General features: G+C 36.8%; 1 protein-coding gene across 3 annotated transcripts in view; it reads left to right on the top strand.

Moving 5' to 3' along the window:
• Positions 1-18,490, top strand: part of NBAS (NBAS subunit of NRZ tethering complex) — a 585,536-nt gene that overhangs the window by 157,707 nt on the left and 409,339 nt on the right. For 2 of the 3 annotated variants that reach the window (XM_077153236.1, XM_077153235.1), the window contains exons 15-20: positions 896-1,153; positions 1,866-1,991; positions 5,405-5,556; positions 6,470-6,610; positions 6,916-6,994; positions 18,245-18,349. In XM_077153236.1, coding sequence (XP_077009351.1) covers positions 896-1,153; positions 1,866-1,991; positions 5,405-5,556; positions 6,470-6,610; positions 6,916-6,994; positions 18,245-18,349 — 861 coding nt within the window. Of the gene's footprint in view, positions 1-3; positions 118-895; positions 1,154-1,865; positions 1,992-5,404; positions 5,557-6,469; positions 6,611-6,915; positions 6,995-18,244; positions 18,350-18,490 lie in introns of those variants that run through there. The other variant, XM_077153237.1, reaches the window with a different exon arrangement.

The raw sequence follows: 18,490 nt of genomic DNA, 5'->3' as shown, positions 1-18,490 counted from the left end.
CTAAGCTGTTATGAGCTTATGACTACTGTTATGAGCTTACAAACTAGAACCCTTTACTATAGGCTGCCAACTGACACATGCTCTCAACTTTTCAGTTCACTGAGTTTTTATATTACAGTAAGTCCACATGAGTGAGGCATGATATTTGTCCTTTTATTTCTGACATTTCATTCAGCATACAGTCCTTAAAGTTAATTCACCTGTTTGCAGCCAATACTTTTTAATTATCTGCCCAGTATACGCTGGGATGTATCTGGGTATTATATTAGGCTATACAGAGTTATATGTTCAGACTGACAAGTATTTTTCACTCCAAAGTTTGCAACTCAGTCTTCAGATGGTCTTTTAAAGGAATTTTTTGCTTGAACTCTGTGCCAATTCTGTGAAGCCTTTAGTGGCCAGACTTTTAGACTCAAAACTTTGTAAGGCTTTTACATATTTTTAAAAGATGGTGTGTGTGGGGGGGAAGAGTTATTTTCACTAAAGCAAATGTATACCTTCATCTTCATTTTTTAAACAGATGAAAACAGAAATCTTATTTCTTTATATCAGGCATGGAAATAGCAAAAGTAAAGAAATTAACGTTTTCAAGTCCTTTATTTCCCTTAAAGAGTTACCAGGCATATGTTTACAAGATCACTTGGGTTACCTAATATTAAAATAGAGTTGAATTTTTGGAGATTTGGAGTTGATAATATATATGTGCATTTTTGGAGTTGTTTGATGATGGATAGGATGTTTGCTGTGGGTCTTTTGAATTTTTTTATTAGCCTGGATCACATGGCTAATGTAATGAATCAAACCACAGTAGAAATGAAGCTTTTTTTCTGTCATTAACTCCAAAATTTGTCTTTAGTTCCTCACTGTTAATTTAGCTTCTCCTTTTTCAATTTAGTGTGAGATAAAGCTTGCCCCTAAGCGGTCTCGTTTGGAGACTAGGGCTGGAGAAGATGATGAAGGAGAAGAGGATTCCGATTCTGATCATGAGGTATCTGCCAAAGCTCGCTACTTTGGCTATATAAAGCAAGGCCTTTACTTGGTGACGGAAATGGAGCGGTTTGCACCACCGCGGAAACGCCCACGTACCATTACTAAAAACTACCGCCTTGTGAGTTTGCGTTCTACAACTCCAGAAGAACTTTATCAGAGAAAGGTGAGAAAGTATCATATTACTACCAGAGTTCAAAGGCATCAAATTACATATTTTTTTAATTTCTTGAGGAAAAACTATTTTTTTAAGAAAGAAAGAAATTTAAAGATTATGAGATCATTGACATGTTACAAGCAATGATATTATGAAAGGCTTTTGAAAATAATGTTGGTCTTTGTACCTGAGTAATGAAAATAAAATGTATTCACTTAGTAATCAGTTGAAGGCTGGTTATCCACTTTATGGCTTACTCTGATCTTTTTGTTACCCTTCATATGACCTTGAGTGCTTTCTTTATGTTTCACTTTTGCTTTCAACTCAAGACTTCAGATGGTAAGGAATGAAAGGAAGGCCTCTTTCCAGGTAGGGGTTTGCTTAGGAAGCAGTTAACCCAACTCTATTATCTAGTTATTTGTACTGTTCCTGAAGTGTCATGGGAGGACTCCTTGTGTGGGAGTCAGGCTACTATGCTTCTAGTCCTTTTTTTTGCTGCCATTTTGCTCTATTAACTTGGGCATTGCACCTTCTGCCTCTCTTCTTTCTGTGAAAGTGCTAAAAGAAATGCCCGCTCCATCCTCCCACAACGGGTATGTGAGCCTGGCATATGAGGACATTGTATAGATTCAAGGATTGCCATTGTGCGTGCATCATGACTCTCCAGTGACATTCAGTTAACTCAACAGTGTGACATTTCTGTTTGTTTTCCTGCCTAAAGATTGAAAGTGAAGAGTATGCAGAAGCCTTATCCTTGGCTCATACCTATGGCCTGGATACTGATCTGGTATATCAGAGGCAGTGGAGAAAGTCAGCAGTCAACATTGCTTCAATTCAGAATTATTTGGTATGTTTTGACATTTTGGTAACGTAGTAAATTTTAAATTCATGGAATATCTTTTAGTTGTCAGCTTTCATTTTAGGGGATTTAACATTGCTCACTTTTCTCTAGTTATTGAAGTGGGCTTTAATCAACTGAAAAAATTGTCTTGTTATCAAATTCTTTTCCTTTGTACCTGGACATTGGCCCTGAAGACGTGGACAAATAGTCACTGATAAACCAGCAAACTACCTCGTCATGGCCTAGTCCTTTCCCTTACCCTACCTTAGTTACCTCTCTTTACCTGTATCAGTTGAGATCCAATCATATACCAGCAACATGCAATGATTTGAACAGGGAAAGTTTTAATAGGAGAATCATTACCTAGTAACAAGTTATTACCTGCAGAGGGGTGAAGGGAACTCTCAAGAATACCCTGGACTAAAACAGAGTACCCAAGGAAGAAATGGACCTTGAAGGAGAGTCTTCTTCTCAAGACTGATTCACACCTCATTGGACAAGCTCATTGCTTGCAGCACATTGGATGGAGGTGAAGTTCTCTGGTTTGCCTTGGGCCAGAGCTGGTCCATAGTTGCCAGGGTTGATAGGGAAATGTGGGCAAGCTGTAAGTCTCCTGCTAGAGTGCCAGTCAGCTGGTATTGGGGGACAGAAAGCCTTCTGGACTCGCAAGCAGGAAAGCCGCATCAGAGAACATGCAGCTCAAGGCTGGTAAGTAAGAAACCATGTCTTATATAGGCAAGATGAAAAGCCTCACCAAAATATAGGTGAGATGAGTCTGGGAAGTATGCCATTCAAGGACCTGGGAGAGTGGCTGGAAATCTGCCTGCAGGAGTGTCACTGAACCCCAGTGGGAAGTTGTCTGTGGTGGAAGGAAGGGGGAGAAATGAGTGTCATTGGATATCTGACATATGAGTTAAGGCTGTCATGTCATGTGAGGAAGAAGAAAAGAACCAAGGCATACAGATTCAGAAACAGAGGATTTTTCTTCTGCAGTAGTGTTTCAGTACCCTCTATTGATAATGCTTCATACTGTGTCAGCTGCACAGGAAGCCTGCTACTGCAGAACAGACTTTGAAGGGTAGATTTGAGGTTGAGAGGCAATAAGGTAACTGGCATATCATCCTTTCCAAATGCCCCCTTTCTCCTTAAATCCCACAACTGGACTCCTGTGTCTTGCTGTCCATAGTTAAACTTGTTAACTGTGTTCTAGTTGCAAGTTGCTGGAATGTGATATACCAGAAATGAAATGGCTTTTAAAAGGAGGAATTTATTAAGTTGAGGTTTACAGTTTTAAGGCCATGAAAATATCCAAATTAAGGCAAGGCTATGATAATGTTCAATTTAAGGCACCAACAAGAGATTACCTTTACTCAAGAAAGACTGATGAAGTTCAGGGTTTCTCTCTCAGCGGAAGGGCACAAGGTAAAGTTTGCTTGCTTTCTCTTCAGGTTTCTTGTTTCATGAAGCTCCCAGAGGGCATTTTTCTTCTTCATCTCCAAAGGTCTCTGGCTGTGTGGGCTCTAAGGCTTTTAGCATTTTTCCAAAATGGTTGCCTCTTAGTGGACTCTAGTAAACAACCCCACCTTGAATGGGTGGAGACACAGGTCATCTAATCATTTAGATGATTAAAATATCTAATCATAAGTTATCACCCACAATTGGGTATGTCACATCTCCATGGAAACAATCAAAAAGCTTCCACCCAGCAATATTAAATGAGAACTAAAGACCTTGTCTTTTCTGGGGTATATAACAGATCCAGACTGGCACAATTTGTATGTTTTTTTTTTTATTTTTAAATTTAAAGAATTTTTATTTTAGCCTTTATGTTTTGACTCTTGTTACCTTTGTGAGGAAGTACTTGGACTCATGGCATGCTTATCAAAGGCTGTAACTTCTGATCTGACGTGTAGAAAGGACCTTACAAGTTTTAGGAGAGACAGAGCAACTATTTTTTTTTTATTGGGAAAATATTTAATTCAGCTAAATATATAGCCACTTAAGAGTAGAAGTCCTATGCTAGGGATAGTGTCAGTTACAGCAGAGATACTATATTCTTACTGAGAAGACAGTCCTAAAATATTAGTAACCACACAAAAAGGTTTCAGATAAATGCTGTAGGAATTCAGAGAAGGTAGCAGTCATTGTAAGCTCAGTGGTTCTGGAAGACTTTGTTTAATGAAGATGTTTTGAACAAGCATCTGAAATGATTTAAAACAGGTCTTCCAAAGTTAGAAGTGAGGAAGGTATTCTTTGTGGGACAAACGGTATGGGCAAATTGAAAAAAAAGTGAGCATGACTCATGAAGCCAGTGATTAGGACACAGAATCTTTCTTATTCACTGCTGTGTCCTTATGTGAAGTTCAGTGTCTGACACACAGTTTGTACTCAGTAATTATTTCTTAGATGAATATGTGAGCTCTGTAAGTAAATCAGTTTGCTAGAACTGATATTTGATGATAGTGAACTTTGTGAACTAGGATTAAAAAGATATATTGATTTGGGTTTAGGAGAACATTAAAAGCTTGTGATGACTTAGAATTTTAATCTTTTGGGTAATGGGGAACTGTTGTGGATTTTTGACTGTAAGTTACAGCAGAAGAAACTGTAGAAGATGAGTTGGCATGAAAAGAAAGTGGTGGTGGGAACTTGCCAGGGCAAGGGACTTTGTAGTGCCCCAGGTGTTACATGTTGATGATTTGGATTGGTATGGAGGCAGTAGGTATGGAAAAGGGATAAAGTTGAAGAAAGAATTTGCAATGTGTATATAAAAGAATATTGGGCATGAGTCAAATATTACTGCAAATTCATAACCATAAAGGCTCTTTCTAGGAGGAGGGTCAGTGAGGGATTTTGAATGTAGTCCAAGCAGTTCAGAGAGAGAAGTAGAACCTTGGGCTTTCCAAAGAATAGCAAACTGTGACTTTATAATGATTAAATAATCATCTATACTATGTGATTCATCTCATGGTCAAGTAAATATAGAACTTTGATGTGCCATACACAAAGTCAAACACTAAGTATAAAATGTTTATTTCAATAGGATGTATCGTATCTCCCCTTTCTGTATTATTTCCTACTCTACTACTAACTGGTCTACCAAACTAGTTACTAACCATAGGAAGTTGGAAGACCTTTCTATATTCCTGAATTAGAGTACTAACCTTTACGTTTCAGTGTGACTCATTAGAAGAAGAAAGAAAGTAGTTGGAATCTTATTCCCTGCATCTGATTCTGATCAGTGTCAGGGAATTAGGATTTTTTATTTTAACTTCTCTAGCAGCTACCTCTGGCTAGGTATTGAAGTAGCTGTGGTACCTCAGATATAATTTTACAGTTCTGGAAGGTGTTGTAAAATGTCATGGGTTCTTTAATGCCTCTGTATTCTTTTTTTTTTTTTTTTTAAATTTTCTTTGTAGAGTAAAATAAAGAAGCGGTCCTGGGTTCTTCATGAGTGTTTGGAAAGAGTTCCAGAAAATGTGGATGCTGCGAAAGAATTGCTTCAGTATGGATTAAAAGGCACAGACCTGGAGGCTCTTTTAGCAATAGGGAGAGGAACAGATGATGGCAGGTTGGTTATAGAAAGATTTGGATCCAAAAGTATGTAACTTTGTGAAGACTTTTAAACTGAGCCATTGAAAGTGATGAACTTTTCTTTATTTAGGGTTATTTTATAAGGAAGCAATTGCCTTTAACTAGTACTTTCTTTTTGAGGTCATGGCTTTTTTTCCTGTGCTTTAAGTAGGTTTGCAGGCTCTACAAACATTGATTGGATGCTGGCCATATCTAAACTGTGGGCTTCAGGCACACACCTGGGCTTGCTTACTAGTCAGATGAGCACCATCTACAACTCCCACCTTTACTTTCCTTATCTGGAGCATTCATAGAGTTACTATGAGTAATTAAAGTGTATATATATATATGTATATATATGTATATATATATATATATGTGTGTGTGTGTGTGTGTGTGTGAAAGCACCTTATAAACTTCTGAGCACCATATAACTGCCAGTTAATAATAAAGGTATTTAAAAGAACCCTTGCTTATCAGACATTTGGAACTTCTTTTGAGATATAAATGTGATAGTATAAATGATAAATATTTTAAATGAGGCTAACATTCATTACCATTTCAAGACCTCAAATAGAAGTAATTCAAATTATAAATTCTGTTTGTAACATTTTCTGTGTTGGCTATTTTACACTGGGTGAGTATAACCCTAAATACTTTCCTAAATAGTTTCCATTTTCTTGATTTTTAAAAATTTCCATCTCAAATGACTACTGATGGTTCTTTTCTTTTTCTTTAGGTATAGTAAATTAATCACTTTGTTTATAATAGCAAAAGTATTCTTTCAAATAATTAGTTTCTGTGGGAATAAATTTAATAAAATCAGTCAAAATAGGGATACGTGAGAATGTCACCATATGAAGTTAAAAAAATGTATCAAGATATATTTAGATTTTCTTTTCTTCTTGCAGATTTGTATTACCTGGTGAAATAGACATTGATAATATCTCTTATGAGGAGATTTCATCACTGGATGAAGAGTCTGCTGGGAATAAAAAGGAAAAGGACCTTCAGAAGCGAAAAGAATTGCTTAAATTAGTGAACTTTTCAAAGTAAATGGCTTATTACTGTTCATTTGGTTACTTTTCAAAGTAAATGGCTTATTACTGTTCATTTGGTAAAGTGAAATCTTTAAAATACGTAGTCATTCTAGAATGTTCTTTACTAGTGATAATTGCTCTAAATTATTTCAGCAATTTAAATCAAATGCATTTAATATGATTTTGTCCTTGTGCCTTTGAGAACTGTTCTATGAATTGCAGCCTCAATGGAATATTAATATTAGTCTATTTAAACTCCTAGAGACGCATGATTTTTTTGTGAATGTAAGTGGCCTGATGTAGCTATGTTAAAACAGGTTAACACTGGAGCAAAAAGAACTTTGCCGTTGTAGACGGAAATTATTAACCTATTTTGATCGACTTGCAACATATGAGGTAAGAACTATTTTTAATCAAACCAATTATGCCATTTGGTGTATTTTAAAGTTTATAGCTATCCTAATACCTAAGGCTCTTATGCTTTGGAAAAATTCTTTTCTTATAGAAGGTGAGTATCTCTTCCATACCAGTTTTGGTGAGAATTAGAGATAGTGAAAGGTCAGAGATTGGTTAGATTAGGGTATAGAAATTCTTTAAATACTTTAGCCGTGTATTTAAAGAAGCAGTGCTTCTCTGTTTCCTAGATTTACAGTCCGTATCATTTGCTTTCATTTGATTTTTTTATTTCAAGCTAGTGGCATGTTGACCAAATTTCAGAATGGACTGGATTTTAATGATCTCAGTCTGGACATTTCTGACAGGTTTTATTTTAATAATTTTTTAGTGGATTGACTTTGGTTGATTGAACTTTGGTCCTAACTAGGGTCAAAATTGAACTTGAACTTTTAAATAATATATTTCACATTTAGTTCTTCAGGGACAGAAATACACGTATCCCCATGTTGGGCATTTCAGTGGCAACTCTGTACTTTGAGACCAATTAGGGATTGCTAAAGGTGTAAGTGGAAATGACCAACCTTTCAATAAATGCACATAGCTTACTTTGCTTTCTCACATGATCGTAATGGCTCCTTACCCATGCTTTAAAAAAAATTTCCAACCACTGAAATTTGACTTCTCGTGGAGATCACCTCCTCATTTGTGTTACACCCGGCTCTTGTGGGCTTCCTTCTCTCATTACTGGCACACAGTAGATACTCACAGATGTCATTTCCAAGTCCAGAAGAGTGAAAGTGCAGATAACTCCAGAAGCATTTGACACCCTTATCCTTGCCTCCAATATAGATTAAAATGATTGCAGACAAAATATTACTGTAAAAGAGGGCTATTTCTGTTGTTATTAGGAAACATTGTTTTAATCCTAATCCCATTTTGTAAAGGCAGCCGTTTCTTTTATTCCCTATTCAGTGTTGTATGTTTGTAAGTGTCATTAGATCATTTCCCTGGAGATGTGATTTAATCAAGAGTGGTTGTTACACTGAATTAGGCTTAGGAGTGCTTCCACCCATTTGGCTGGGTCTTGATTAGTTTACTGGAATCCTATAAAAGAGGAAACATATTGGAGAAAACGAGATATTTGTTGAGAGCAGAGAATGCCGCAGCACCACGAAGCAGAGAGTCCACCAGCCAGCGACCTTTGGAGATGAAGAAGAAAAACATCTTCCAGGGAGCTTCATGTTACAGGAAGCCAGGAGAGAAAGCTAGCAGATGACGCCATGTTCACCATTTGCCCTTTCAGTTGATTGTGTTTGCCATGTCTCACTTGAGAGAGAAATCCTGAACTTCATCGGCCTTCTAGAACCAAGGTATCTTTCCCTGAATGCCTTTGATTGGGCATTTCTACAGACTTGTTTAATTGGGACATTTTCTTGGCCTTAGAACTGTAAACTAGCAACTTACTAAATTCCCCTTTTAAAAAGCCATTCCATTTCTGGTATATTGCATTCTGGCAGCTAGCAAACTGGAACAATTGATAATCAGTGTATCATTTAACGCAAAGAAGTTCTGAGAAATGTTTGATAGTTTTATCTATAAGTACCACAAATTTGTATGGTGATCAAATGATTTTAAACCACGTCTTTTAGTCTGAATTCTGTGATATTTTAAGGTAAAATATAAAAGCAATTTGTAAATCACAGAAGTCTTTCTAGATATAGTTTATTATTTTTAACCTTAGTTTCACTGATCATATCTTAAAACGTTACTTAAAATGGTCAGGTTGACTATTTTCTTTTATTTGTTGAATTGTTTAATAATTAAATTGCCCAAGAAGACTACATAGGAAGCGGTATTTCAATTAGTCCTTACAAAAGGGAAGGCAGATTTAGAAGACTGGGGGAATTAGAAGGGGTGCTCCAAAATGTAAGCTCTGTAAACATAGGCTTAGAGAAGGTAAGTGGTTTGTCCAAATAAGTGGGAAGCAAGGACTCAAAACTAGGTCCCTCTGATTCAGTAGCCTTTGTTACTTGAACCTAGTCAGGGTAGCCTGAGGATAGGATGTGTTGAGTCGGGGCGAAGTAGTAGAAATGATTAAAATAGTTAGTGACCATTTTTTGGAAGGTCTTTCATGCCATGTAACAAGGTGAATTAATTATTTTTTTTTCAGAAGTGGAATGAGCTGAAAATAGAACTGAAAGTGGAAAGTGAAATAGCAGAAGTGGGGACAGCTCTGAAGTATTTTCTTTTATTAATTAAATTTTTTTTTAAAAAAATAACATTCTTAACATATCATTCCATTCTGCATATATATTTAGTAATTCACAGTATCATCACATAGTTACATATTCATCATCATGATCATTTCTTAGAACATTTGCATCAATTCAGAAAAAGAAATAAAAAGACAACAGAAGAAAATTCATACATACCGTACCCCTTACCCTTCCCTTTCATTGATCACTAGCATTTCAATCTCACTTTATTTTAACATTTGTTCCCCCTATTATTTATTTTTATTCCATATGTTTTACTCATCTATTGATAAGGTAGATAAAAGGAGCATCAGACACAAGATTTTCACAGTCACACAGTCACATTGCGAAAGCTGTATCATTATACAATCATCTTCAAGAAACATGGCTTACCAGAACACAGCTCTATATTTTCAGGCACTTGCCTCCAGCCTCTCCACTACATCTTGACTAACAAGGTAATATCTGTTTAATGCGTAAGAATAACCTCCAGGATAACCTCTCGACTCTGTTTGGAATCTCTCAGCTATTGGTAGTTTATTTTGTCTCATTTCTCTCTTCCCCCTTTTGGATGAGAAGGTTTTCTCTATCCCTTGATGCTGAGTTGCAGCTCATTCTAGGATTTCTGTCCCACATTGCCAGGAAAGTCCATACACCTGGGAACCATGTCCCACTTAGCCAGGAAGAGAGGGTGGTGAGCTTGCTTGTTGTGTTGGCTTGAGAGAGAAGCCACATCTGAGCAACAAAAGAGGTTCTCCTGGGGGTGACTCTTAGGCCTAATTTTAAGTAACCTTGACTGATATATCCTTTGTGGGGTTAAGTTTCATATGAACAAATCCTAAGATTGGGGGCTCAATTTATTACTTTGGTTGTCCCCACTGCTTGTGAGAATATCACTAATTCTCCACTTGGGAAAGTTGAGTTTTCCCCCTTTCTCACCATTCCCCCAAGGGGACTTTGCAAATACTTTTTTACTTACTTCAAATCACCCTCAAGTATTTTTATTGTGAAAGGAAGAAGAATAGAGAGTGGTAGGTGGAAAGGGGTAAATGGGATTAAGGGTGCTTTTTTCTTCTTTTCTTAGAAGGAAGAAAGATTCTGTTTGTACGCTAATGGGAATGAACCAGTAGGAGGGTGAGGAGGGATTTATTGAATGAAGAAAGAGGGATAATTGCATGATTGTTGAAGTTGAGAACAAATGGGATCTAGGGCATGGGTGGAATTTTGTGAGTTATTTGGGGGCATAGATAATGTCTTTAATCCTTTGTCATTGGAAAGGAAAGAGATGTGTATTTGTACAGATACAGGTAGATTTTTTTTTTGAGTGGTTTGGAAAATGAAGAACTTCCCATTTTATAGTGTCAGTTTTAAAAATAATATATGGAGTGGTGCAGTGGTGGCTCAGTGGCAGAATTCTTGGTTCAATTCTTGGAGCCTCCCCATACCAAAAAAAAAGAGAAAGTTTATAAAGTGAGGTTTTCAGCAGAGAATAGGGGTTAGAGGGTAGGATATTGGAGGTCTAGAGAGAGAAATATGGAAAAGTTCCTAATAAAGAATAGGAAAGGAAACTACTGAGGGAAATGTAATAGCACTGATAGGAAGTGTCTATTTGGATTCTTTTTGTCTTGAATATATCTAGTTTTAAACTTACTGTAAAAAAATTCAAACATTCATTAAAATGTTAGGAAAAGTATAATGAACCCTTCTGTACCCATTGCCAATGTCAATCATTGTCATCATTTCCCAGTGTTGTATCTTTTATTTCCATCTTCCTACCCTCGCCTTTTCTTTTATTTATGTAGTTTAGAGCAAATCCCAGACGTCTTATCATGTCACTCATATATACCCAAGTATGTATCTGTAACACAAAGGGGTGTTTTTTTTTTAACTTTTTTTTTATTAATTAAAAAAAAAAAATTAACAAACAAAACATTTAAATATCATTCCATTCTACATATACAATCAGTAATTCTTAATATCATCACATAGTTGCATATTCATCATTACTTAGTACATTTGCATCGATTTAGAAAAAGAAATAAAAAGACAATAGAAAAAGAAATAAAATGATAATAGAGAAAAAAAAACTATACGTACCATACCCCTTACCCCTCGCTTTCATTTACCACTATTTCAAACTGAATTTATTTTAACATTTGTTCCCCCTATTATTTATTTTTATTCCATATGTTCTACTCTTCTGTTGATATAGTAGCTAAAAGGAGCATCAGACATAAGGTTTTCACATTCACAGAGTCTCATTGTGAAAGCTATATCATTGTTCAGTCATCATCAAGAAACATGGCTACTGGAACACAGCACTACATTTTCAGGCAAATTCCCTCCACCCTCTCCACTACATCTTGAACAACAAGGTGATGATATCTACTTAATGCGTAAGAATAACCTCCAGGATAACCTCTCTACTCTGTTTGGAATCTCTCAGCCGTTGACACTTTGTCTCATTTCACTCTTCCCCCTTTTTGTCGAGAAGTTTCTCTCAATCCCTTGATGTTAATTCTCAGCTCATTCTAGAGTTTTTCTCAGTCCTTTGATGCTGAGTCTCAGCTCATTCTAGGATCTTTGTCCCACGTTGCCAGGAAGGTCCACACCCCTGGGAGTCATGTCCCACGCAGAGAGGGGGAGGGTGGTGAGACTGCTCATCATATTGGCTGGAGAGAAAGGCCACATGTGAGCAACAAAAGAGGCTCTCTTGGGGGTGACTCTTAGGCCTAAATTTTAAGTAGACTTGACCTATCCTTTGTGGGGTTAAGTTTCATGTGCACAAACCCCAAGACTAGGGGCTCAGCCTATAGCTTTGGTTGTCCACACTGCTTGTGAGAATATCAAGAATTCAACTTGGGGAAGTTGAATTTCTCCCCACTCTCACCATTCCCCAAAGGGGGCTTGCAAATACTTTTCCAGTCACTGATCAAATCATTCTGGGATTCATCGGGGGATCACTCTGAATAAACCAACAAAATCTCATATGCTACCTGAGATTCAAAGGGGTGTTTTAAAAAACAAAGAAAAAATCATAGTCACAGTTACACTATTATTTCTTAGAAAATAATAACTCATTTCATCTAATATCCACTTCCTGTTCCAGTTTCTCAGATTATCTAACAAATGTGTTTTTTATTAAAAATTTTTTTTACAAATGCCTTTTCATAGTTGGTTCATTTGAATCAGGATCTAAGGAAGGTTGAGATTTTACATTTAAAGTGAGAACTGACCATGGTTTTGTGATGTTTCTCTAGGTACGTTTTGGGGTTCATGGTTGGGTTTGACGAGGGATGGGGTTTTGCCATGTGAATAGAGAAGAGGCCATGGATTGAAGAAACCCCTTTGTAATGGTCGACCAAGGACTTAAAGCTGATTAGAATGGATAAAAGTCTTTTAGAGGAGATAGAAAATGAAAATGAAGACGGATCAATAGATTGGATGCCTCATCCGAGTTAGAAATTGTTGGAATGCTACTAGCTGAGCAGAAAGAGCTAAAATAGGTGGCCACAGAGTGCTAAACATGGAAATATTCTAGAGAGTGCTTTTCTGGTGGTGACAGAGCTCCAGGGAATGGCCAAGGATGTATATCTGTAATGAAATAAAGGAAATGATTGTTGTGAATGAGGAACCAAGGAAACGAGAATTATTTTTGAAATGCTTTCTTCCTTTGGTTTTTATGAGTATGCATTTAATTCCCCTACCCCACCCCCATCCCCCCCTACTTCCTGACTCCTCTTCCATCTACTTTTCAGATGTGGATTCCCTTTGCCTTCCTCATCCCTTAAATTATGTTCATCTTTAAAACTCCTCTCATCTCACCCTACTTATCTCCCTTTGAATAATATTTTCTTATTTGTTAATAGCTATAAATCATATCTATCTCACATGTTACTCAAGCACCCCTGGCATATATATCTATTTCTTCCTGATAGCTCCTTTTAGATGTGGTGTAGTCCAAACTCAGTACCTTTACAAGTGAACTCTTCTCAGTTCTTTACCCTCCCTTACAAGCCTCTTCATTCTTCTCTCTTTCTTTTCTCAGATAAATTAATTCAGTCAGCAAATCATTATTGGTGATTTAGTATGTGAAAGGTATGTGCTAGATATCTGGAACATAGCATTACATATGGCAGACATGATTTGTTTTTATTTTTTGGCTTTTATAAAGAAAACATATTACTTTATAAGTTTATAGTTCTAAGGCCAGAAAAATGTCCAAACTAAGGTAGGTATTCAGGAAAAGATACCTTGACTCAAGAAAGGCCAATGTTTATAAAATGGGAAGGCCTGTGTCTGCCATCTGCTCCTGCTTGTTTCCAGTCCATTGCTTCCAGCTTCTGATGCTAGTTGTTTTCTGTCTAAGCATCTCTGTGTCTTCACTTATCAGCTCCCTGACACGACTCTGGGTTCTGGCTTGCTTAGCATCTCATGGAAAGGCACATGGCAATGTCTGTTGGGCTCTGCCCATGTCTTGGCATCTGCTCTCTCTGTCAGCACTCTAAGCATATCCAAACATCCGTGTCTCTGTTAGCTCTGAAGTAGCTGTTCTCCAAGCATCTGTAGCTGAGGTTTCTCCATAATGTTTTCCCTTTTAGAGGATTCTAGTAAACTAATCAATACCCACCTTGAATGGGTGGAGTCACATCTCCATCTAATCAAAGGCCACACCCACAGTTAGGTGTGTCACATCTCCATGGAAATAATCCAACCAAAAGGTCACACCTACAACTGGGTGTGTTGCATCTCCATGGAAACAGTCCAATCAGAATTTCCCACCCTCAACTATAGGTCTGGCTCCACAAGATTGGATCAGGATTTAAACATGGCTATTCTGTGGTACATAATATTTTCAAACAGGCACAAGTACTGTTCACAAATGTTTGTTGACTTAATCAGTGACCATGTCTGGAGCAGCTAAAATAGCAGTTTGCTGTTTTAAAACTGCAAGCCCATAGCATAGCCAAATTTCCTATACCTATTTGTGTTTGAAAAATATTTAAATTTGTTTTTTGAGCAACAAGTTCATGACTTTCCTTTGTGATTATTATCAATCTAGGTCTTTTTTTCCCCATCAGAAAAATTGTGATTTTTATCTACATTTTTCATGCCTAATTGTTTTTCTTCATCTGTATTCTAATACACTAAATATTATGATAATCAATCTGGATAATTTTCAGTAAGTTACTTTTCAAGCATACTAGCTGTTCTTCAACACCCAGAATTCAGATAAAACGCCAGTATTTGTCATGTTTGTCATCATTCAGAAGTATCAAGTTACTTGGGAGCAAGTTTGTGGTAATTATCATTATTTATCAAATGAGATAATACATACATGCATGAAACAATTTTGCAAGCCAAAAAGGCAGTATGAAAAATATGGGCTGTTATTGTCATCCATTAAAAAAAATTTCCAAAGTTAAAAAAAATTCATTAAAACCATCATAAAACATTAATTAAAAAAATATTTTTGTTGAGAAATCTTTACCACATACATAGTGTATAGCCAGTGGCTCACAATATCATCCCATAGTTCTATATTCATCACTGTGATCACTTTTAAAACATTTGCATCACTGCAGAAAAAGAAATAAAAAAAATAAAAAGAAAAAATGCATACATCCATACCCCTTACCCCTCCCTCTCATTGATCACTAGTATTTCAATCTACCCTATTTTTTACCCTTTATCATCCTCTATTATTTATTTATATTTTGTCCTTATTTTTTTCACCCACCTGTCCATACCCTGTGTTTTAGTTTGCAAGCTGCTGAAATACGATATACCAGAAACAGAGCAACTTTTAAAAGGGGGAATTTAATAAGTTGCAAGTTTAAAGTTCTGAGTCCATGAAAATGTCACAATTAAAGCAAAACTATAAAAATATCCAATCCAAGGCACCAGTAAGAATTTTCCTTCACTCAGGAAAGGCCGATGAAGTTCAGGGTTTCTCTCTCGTTTGGAAAGGCACATGATGAACATGGTGACAGCTGCTAGCTTGTCTCCAGTCTTCTCATTTCATAAAACTTCCCCAGGGACATTTTCCTTACTCTCCAAAGGTCTCTGACTGTGTGGGCTGTTGTGGTTCTTGTGGCTCTCTAGCTTTTTCCAAAATGTTTCCTTTTTTAAAGGATTCAGGAAAACTAATCAAGACCTATTTGGAATGGATGGAGTCATATCTCCCTCTAATCAAAGGTTAATACCCACAATTGGGCGAGTCACATCTCCATGGAGATGGTTTAATCAAGTTTCCAACCGGTAGTACTGAATAGGAATTGAAAGAAACAGTTGCCCCTACAAGACTGGATCAGGATTAAGGCATGGCTTTTCTAGGGTACATAAATCCTTTCAAACTGGCATACCCTATGCTCTGGTTCACTAGCTGCTGGAATGCGATATACCAGAAAAAGAATGGCTTTTAAACGGGGGAATTTTTTAAGTCACAACTTTACAGTTCTAAGGCCATGAAAATGTCCCAATTAAAGCAAGTCTATAAAAATATACAAATTAAGACACCAACAAGAGGTTACAGTTACCTTCACTTTAAAAAGACTGATAAAGTTAAGTTTTTCTCTCTTAACTGGAAAGGCATGTGGCAACGCGATGACGTCTGCTAGCTTTCTCGCCAGGCTTCTTGTTTCATGAACCTCCCCCAGGGTTGTTTTCCTTCTTCATCTCCAAAGGTCTCTGGCCATGTGGGTTCTCATGGTTCTTAAGGCTCTGTGGCTGTCTCCGAAGTGTTTCCTGTTTTAAAGGATTCCAGTAAACTAATTAGTTAGGACCTACCTCAAATGGGTGGAGTCACATCTACCTCTAATCAAAGGTTAATACCCACAAATGGGTGTATCACATCTCTGTGGAGAAAATCTAATAAAGTTTCCAACCTACAGTACTGAATAGAGATTAGAAGAAATGGCTACCTTCACAAGATGGATCATTATTAAAACATAGCTTTTCTAGGGTACATAATCCCTTCAAACCAGCACACCCTGGATAAAAGGAACATCAGATACAAGATTTTCATAATTGAATGACCCCTTTGTAAAAGTATATAGTTATACAATTATCTTCAAGAATCAAGGCTACCGGAACACAATTCAATAGTTTCAGTTCCCTTTAGCCACTCTAATGCACCATTAACTAAAAAGGTTATCTGTAGAATGCATCAGAATAGCCCCCAGGATAATCTCTCAACTCTGTTTGTAATCTCTCAGCCACTGAAACTTTATTTTGTCTTATTTTTCTCTTCCCCCTTTTGATCAAGAAGGCTTTCTCAAATCCCATGACATTGTTTCCTAGCTCGTCCTGGAAATTCTGTCCCATGTTGCCAGGGAGATTTATACTCCTGGGAGTCATGTCCCACATGGTGGTTGGGGGGCAGGTCAGTGAGTTCACCTACTGAGTTGGCTTAGAGAGAGAGGCCACATCTGAGCAACAAAATAGATTCTCTGGGGGTGACTCTTAGGCTTAATTATAAGTAGGCTTAGCTTCTCCTTTGCAGGAATAAGTTTCATAGGGATGGAATACAAGATCTAGGCCTCAGCCTGTTTTGTTGGTTGTCCCCACCACTTTCAAGAATATTAGGAATTCCTCAAATGGGGAATTTCTCCCCAGTTCCCCAAGGTGACTTTGCAGATACTGTTTTATTCTCTGCATAAATTACTCTGGGATATATCAGGACATCACACTAACCTGTACAAACCAACAAGAACTCATGCCCTATTCAAATTCCATGTAATTATGATCTTCAAATAATCTGACCATACAAGTTAAATTCAATAATACGCTAACCAAAGTATACATTTTGCATCAAATAAACACCTCTCCCTTTAGTCTCACACTGAAGTTGAAATTTTTAAATATAAGCCATGTTATCTACCCTGTGTTCTAATTTACCTTAGTCCTATGCACTTCAGCTTTATTCATAACTCGAGTGAAAGTCTGATCACTTTTTCAACTTTTTAAACAGTTACTTTGTGGGGTACAGTTGACTCTCTTAGCTTTAGTGCTCTAAATCTGAGTCTCAGGTGTCACATAAATACCCAAAGTTTCAGGGAAAGACCAGGTTATATGCAAATAGCTCACTATCTCAGATTTTATAAATGACAGTTACAACTCCAGAATGTATGTGAGTGCTGTGACAGTTTACAATTTAGAACCGTTTACATTAGACCCCAACATGATAAACCCATGTTCTTAACTTCAGTTCTCTGAGTTTATATATTATAGTTAGTCCATATGAGTGAGGCACGATAATATTTGTCTTTTTTTTCCTGCTTTTCACTCAACATACAGTCCTTAAGTTTCATTCACTTAATTGCATGCCTCACAACTTCATTCCTTCTTGCAGTCACTCAGTAGTCTGTTATAAGACATGACTTCTTGACTCATACATTGCATCAGGGGACTCCATAGCTAACTCGTATTTGTCTTTTATGTTTCAGCTTGGGTACCACTGTGGGAAGCCTTTCCTGTCCTCTCATAACTAGTTTTGGTATCCTTCCTATGTGTTCCTCCTTACTTGTTCCTGTTTGCTTGCTTGTCTTCCCTCCTAGATTTTAAGCTATTCGGGGTGGGAGTGGGGTACCTTTCAGAGTGCCCTTGGCACATAGTGAAGGCACCATTAATATTTGTTGAATGAATGAATGGTTAAATCTGCATTTAACATAGATCACTCTGGCAGTCTTCTCATACAGAGCTCACAGGTGCCCATAATTCATGGCCATGTTCCCTTTTGCTTATTTATTTTTACTGGGTGATTAGTTTGGGTTGCCCTTTTATAATTAATTTAATTTTTGCTGCCTGTTTTTTTTTTTAACAGTGTTTAAAAATATCGTCATTTTCAAAATGAAGATAAGAATGTAGGTGAAACTAACTGTTTTTTTCAAATTAATTCGGGACTTGTTCAGGCAGGCATTGATGTAAAGCTTTTTAATATTTTCTTGTCACCAGTATTTTAAAGCATTTTCATTAAGTCACTGTTTTCCCTCAGGAAATCCTAGGAGTGCCTCATGCAGTGGAACAGAGATATGATGCTGAATTCTTTAAGAAGTTCAGAAATCAGAATATTGTTCTCTCAGCAAGAACTTATGCTCGGGTAATTTCTGTTTTCAAAATAAAGTAATTTATGATTTTTAGCAATAACTCTTTGAACCATGCAATTAATGTTCTCACATTATTATACCATCACATTTTCTTTTTTGTCATTATATTAATAAATATAGAGAAAATGGCATAA

The sequence above is a fragment of the Tamandua tetradactyla genome, chromosome 3 (genome assembly GCF_023851605.1).
Source record: "Tamandua tetradactyla isolate mTamTet1 chromosome 3, mTamTet1.pri, whole genome shotgun sequence".
Lineage (NCBI taxonomy): Eukaryota > Metazoa > Chordata > Mammalia > Pilosa > Myrmecophagidae > Tamandua > Tamandua tetradactyla.
Note: the sequence above shows the minus strand (reverse complement) of the source record. Positions and strands in the feature narration are given on the sequence as shown.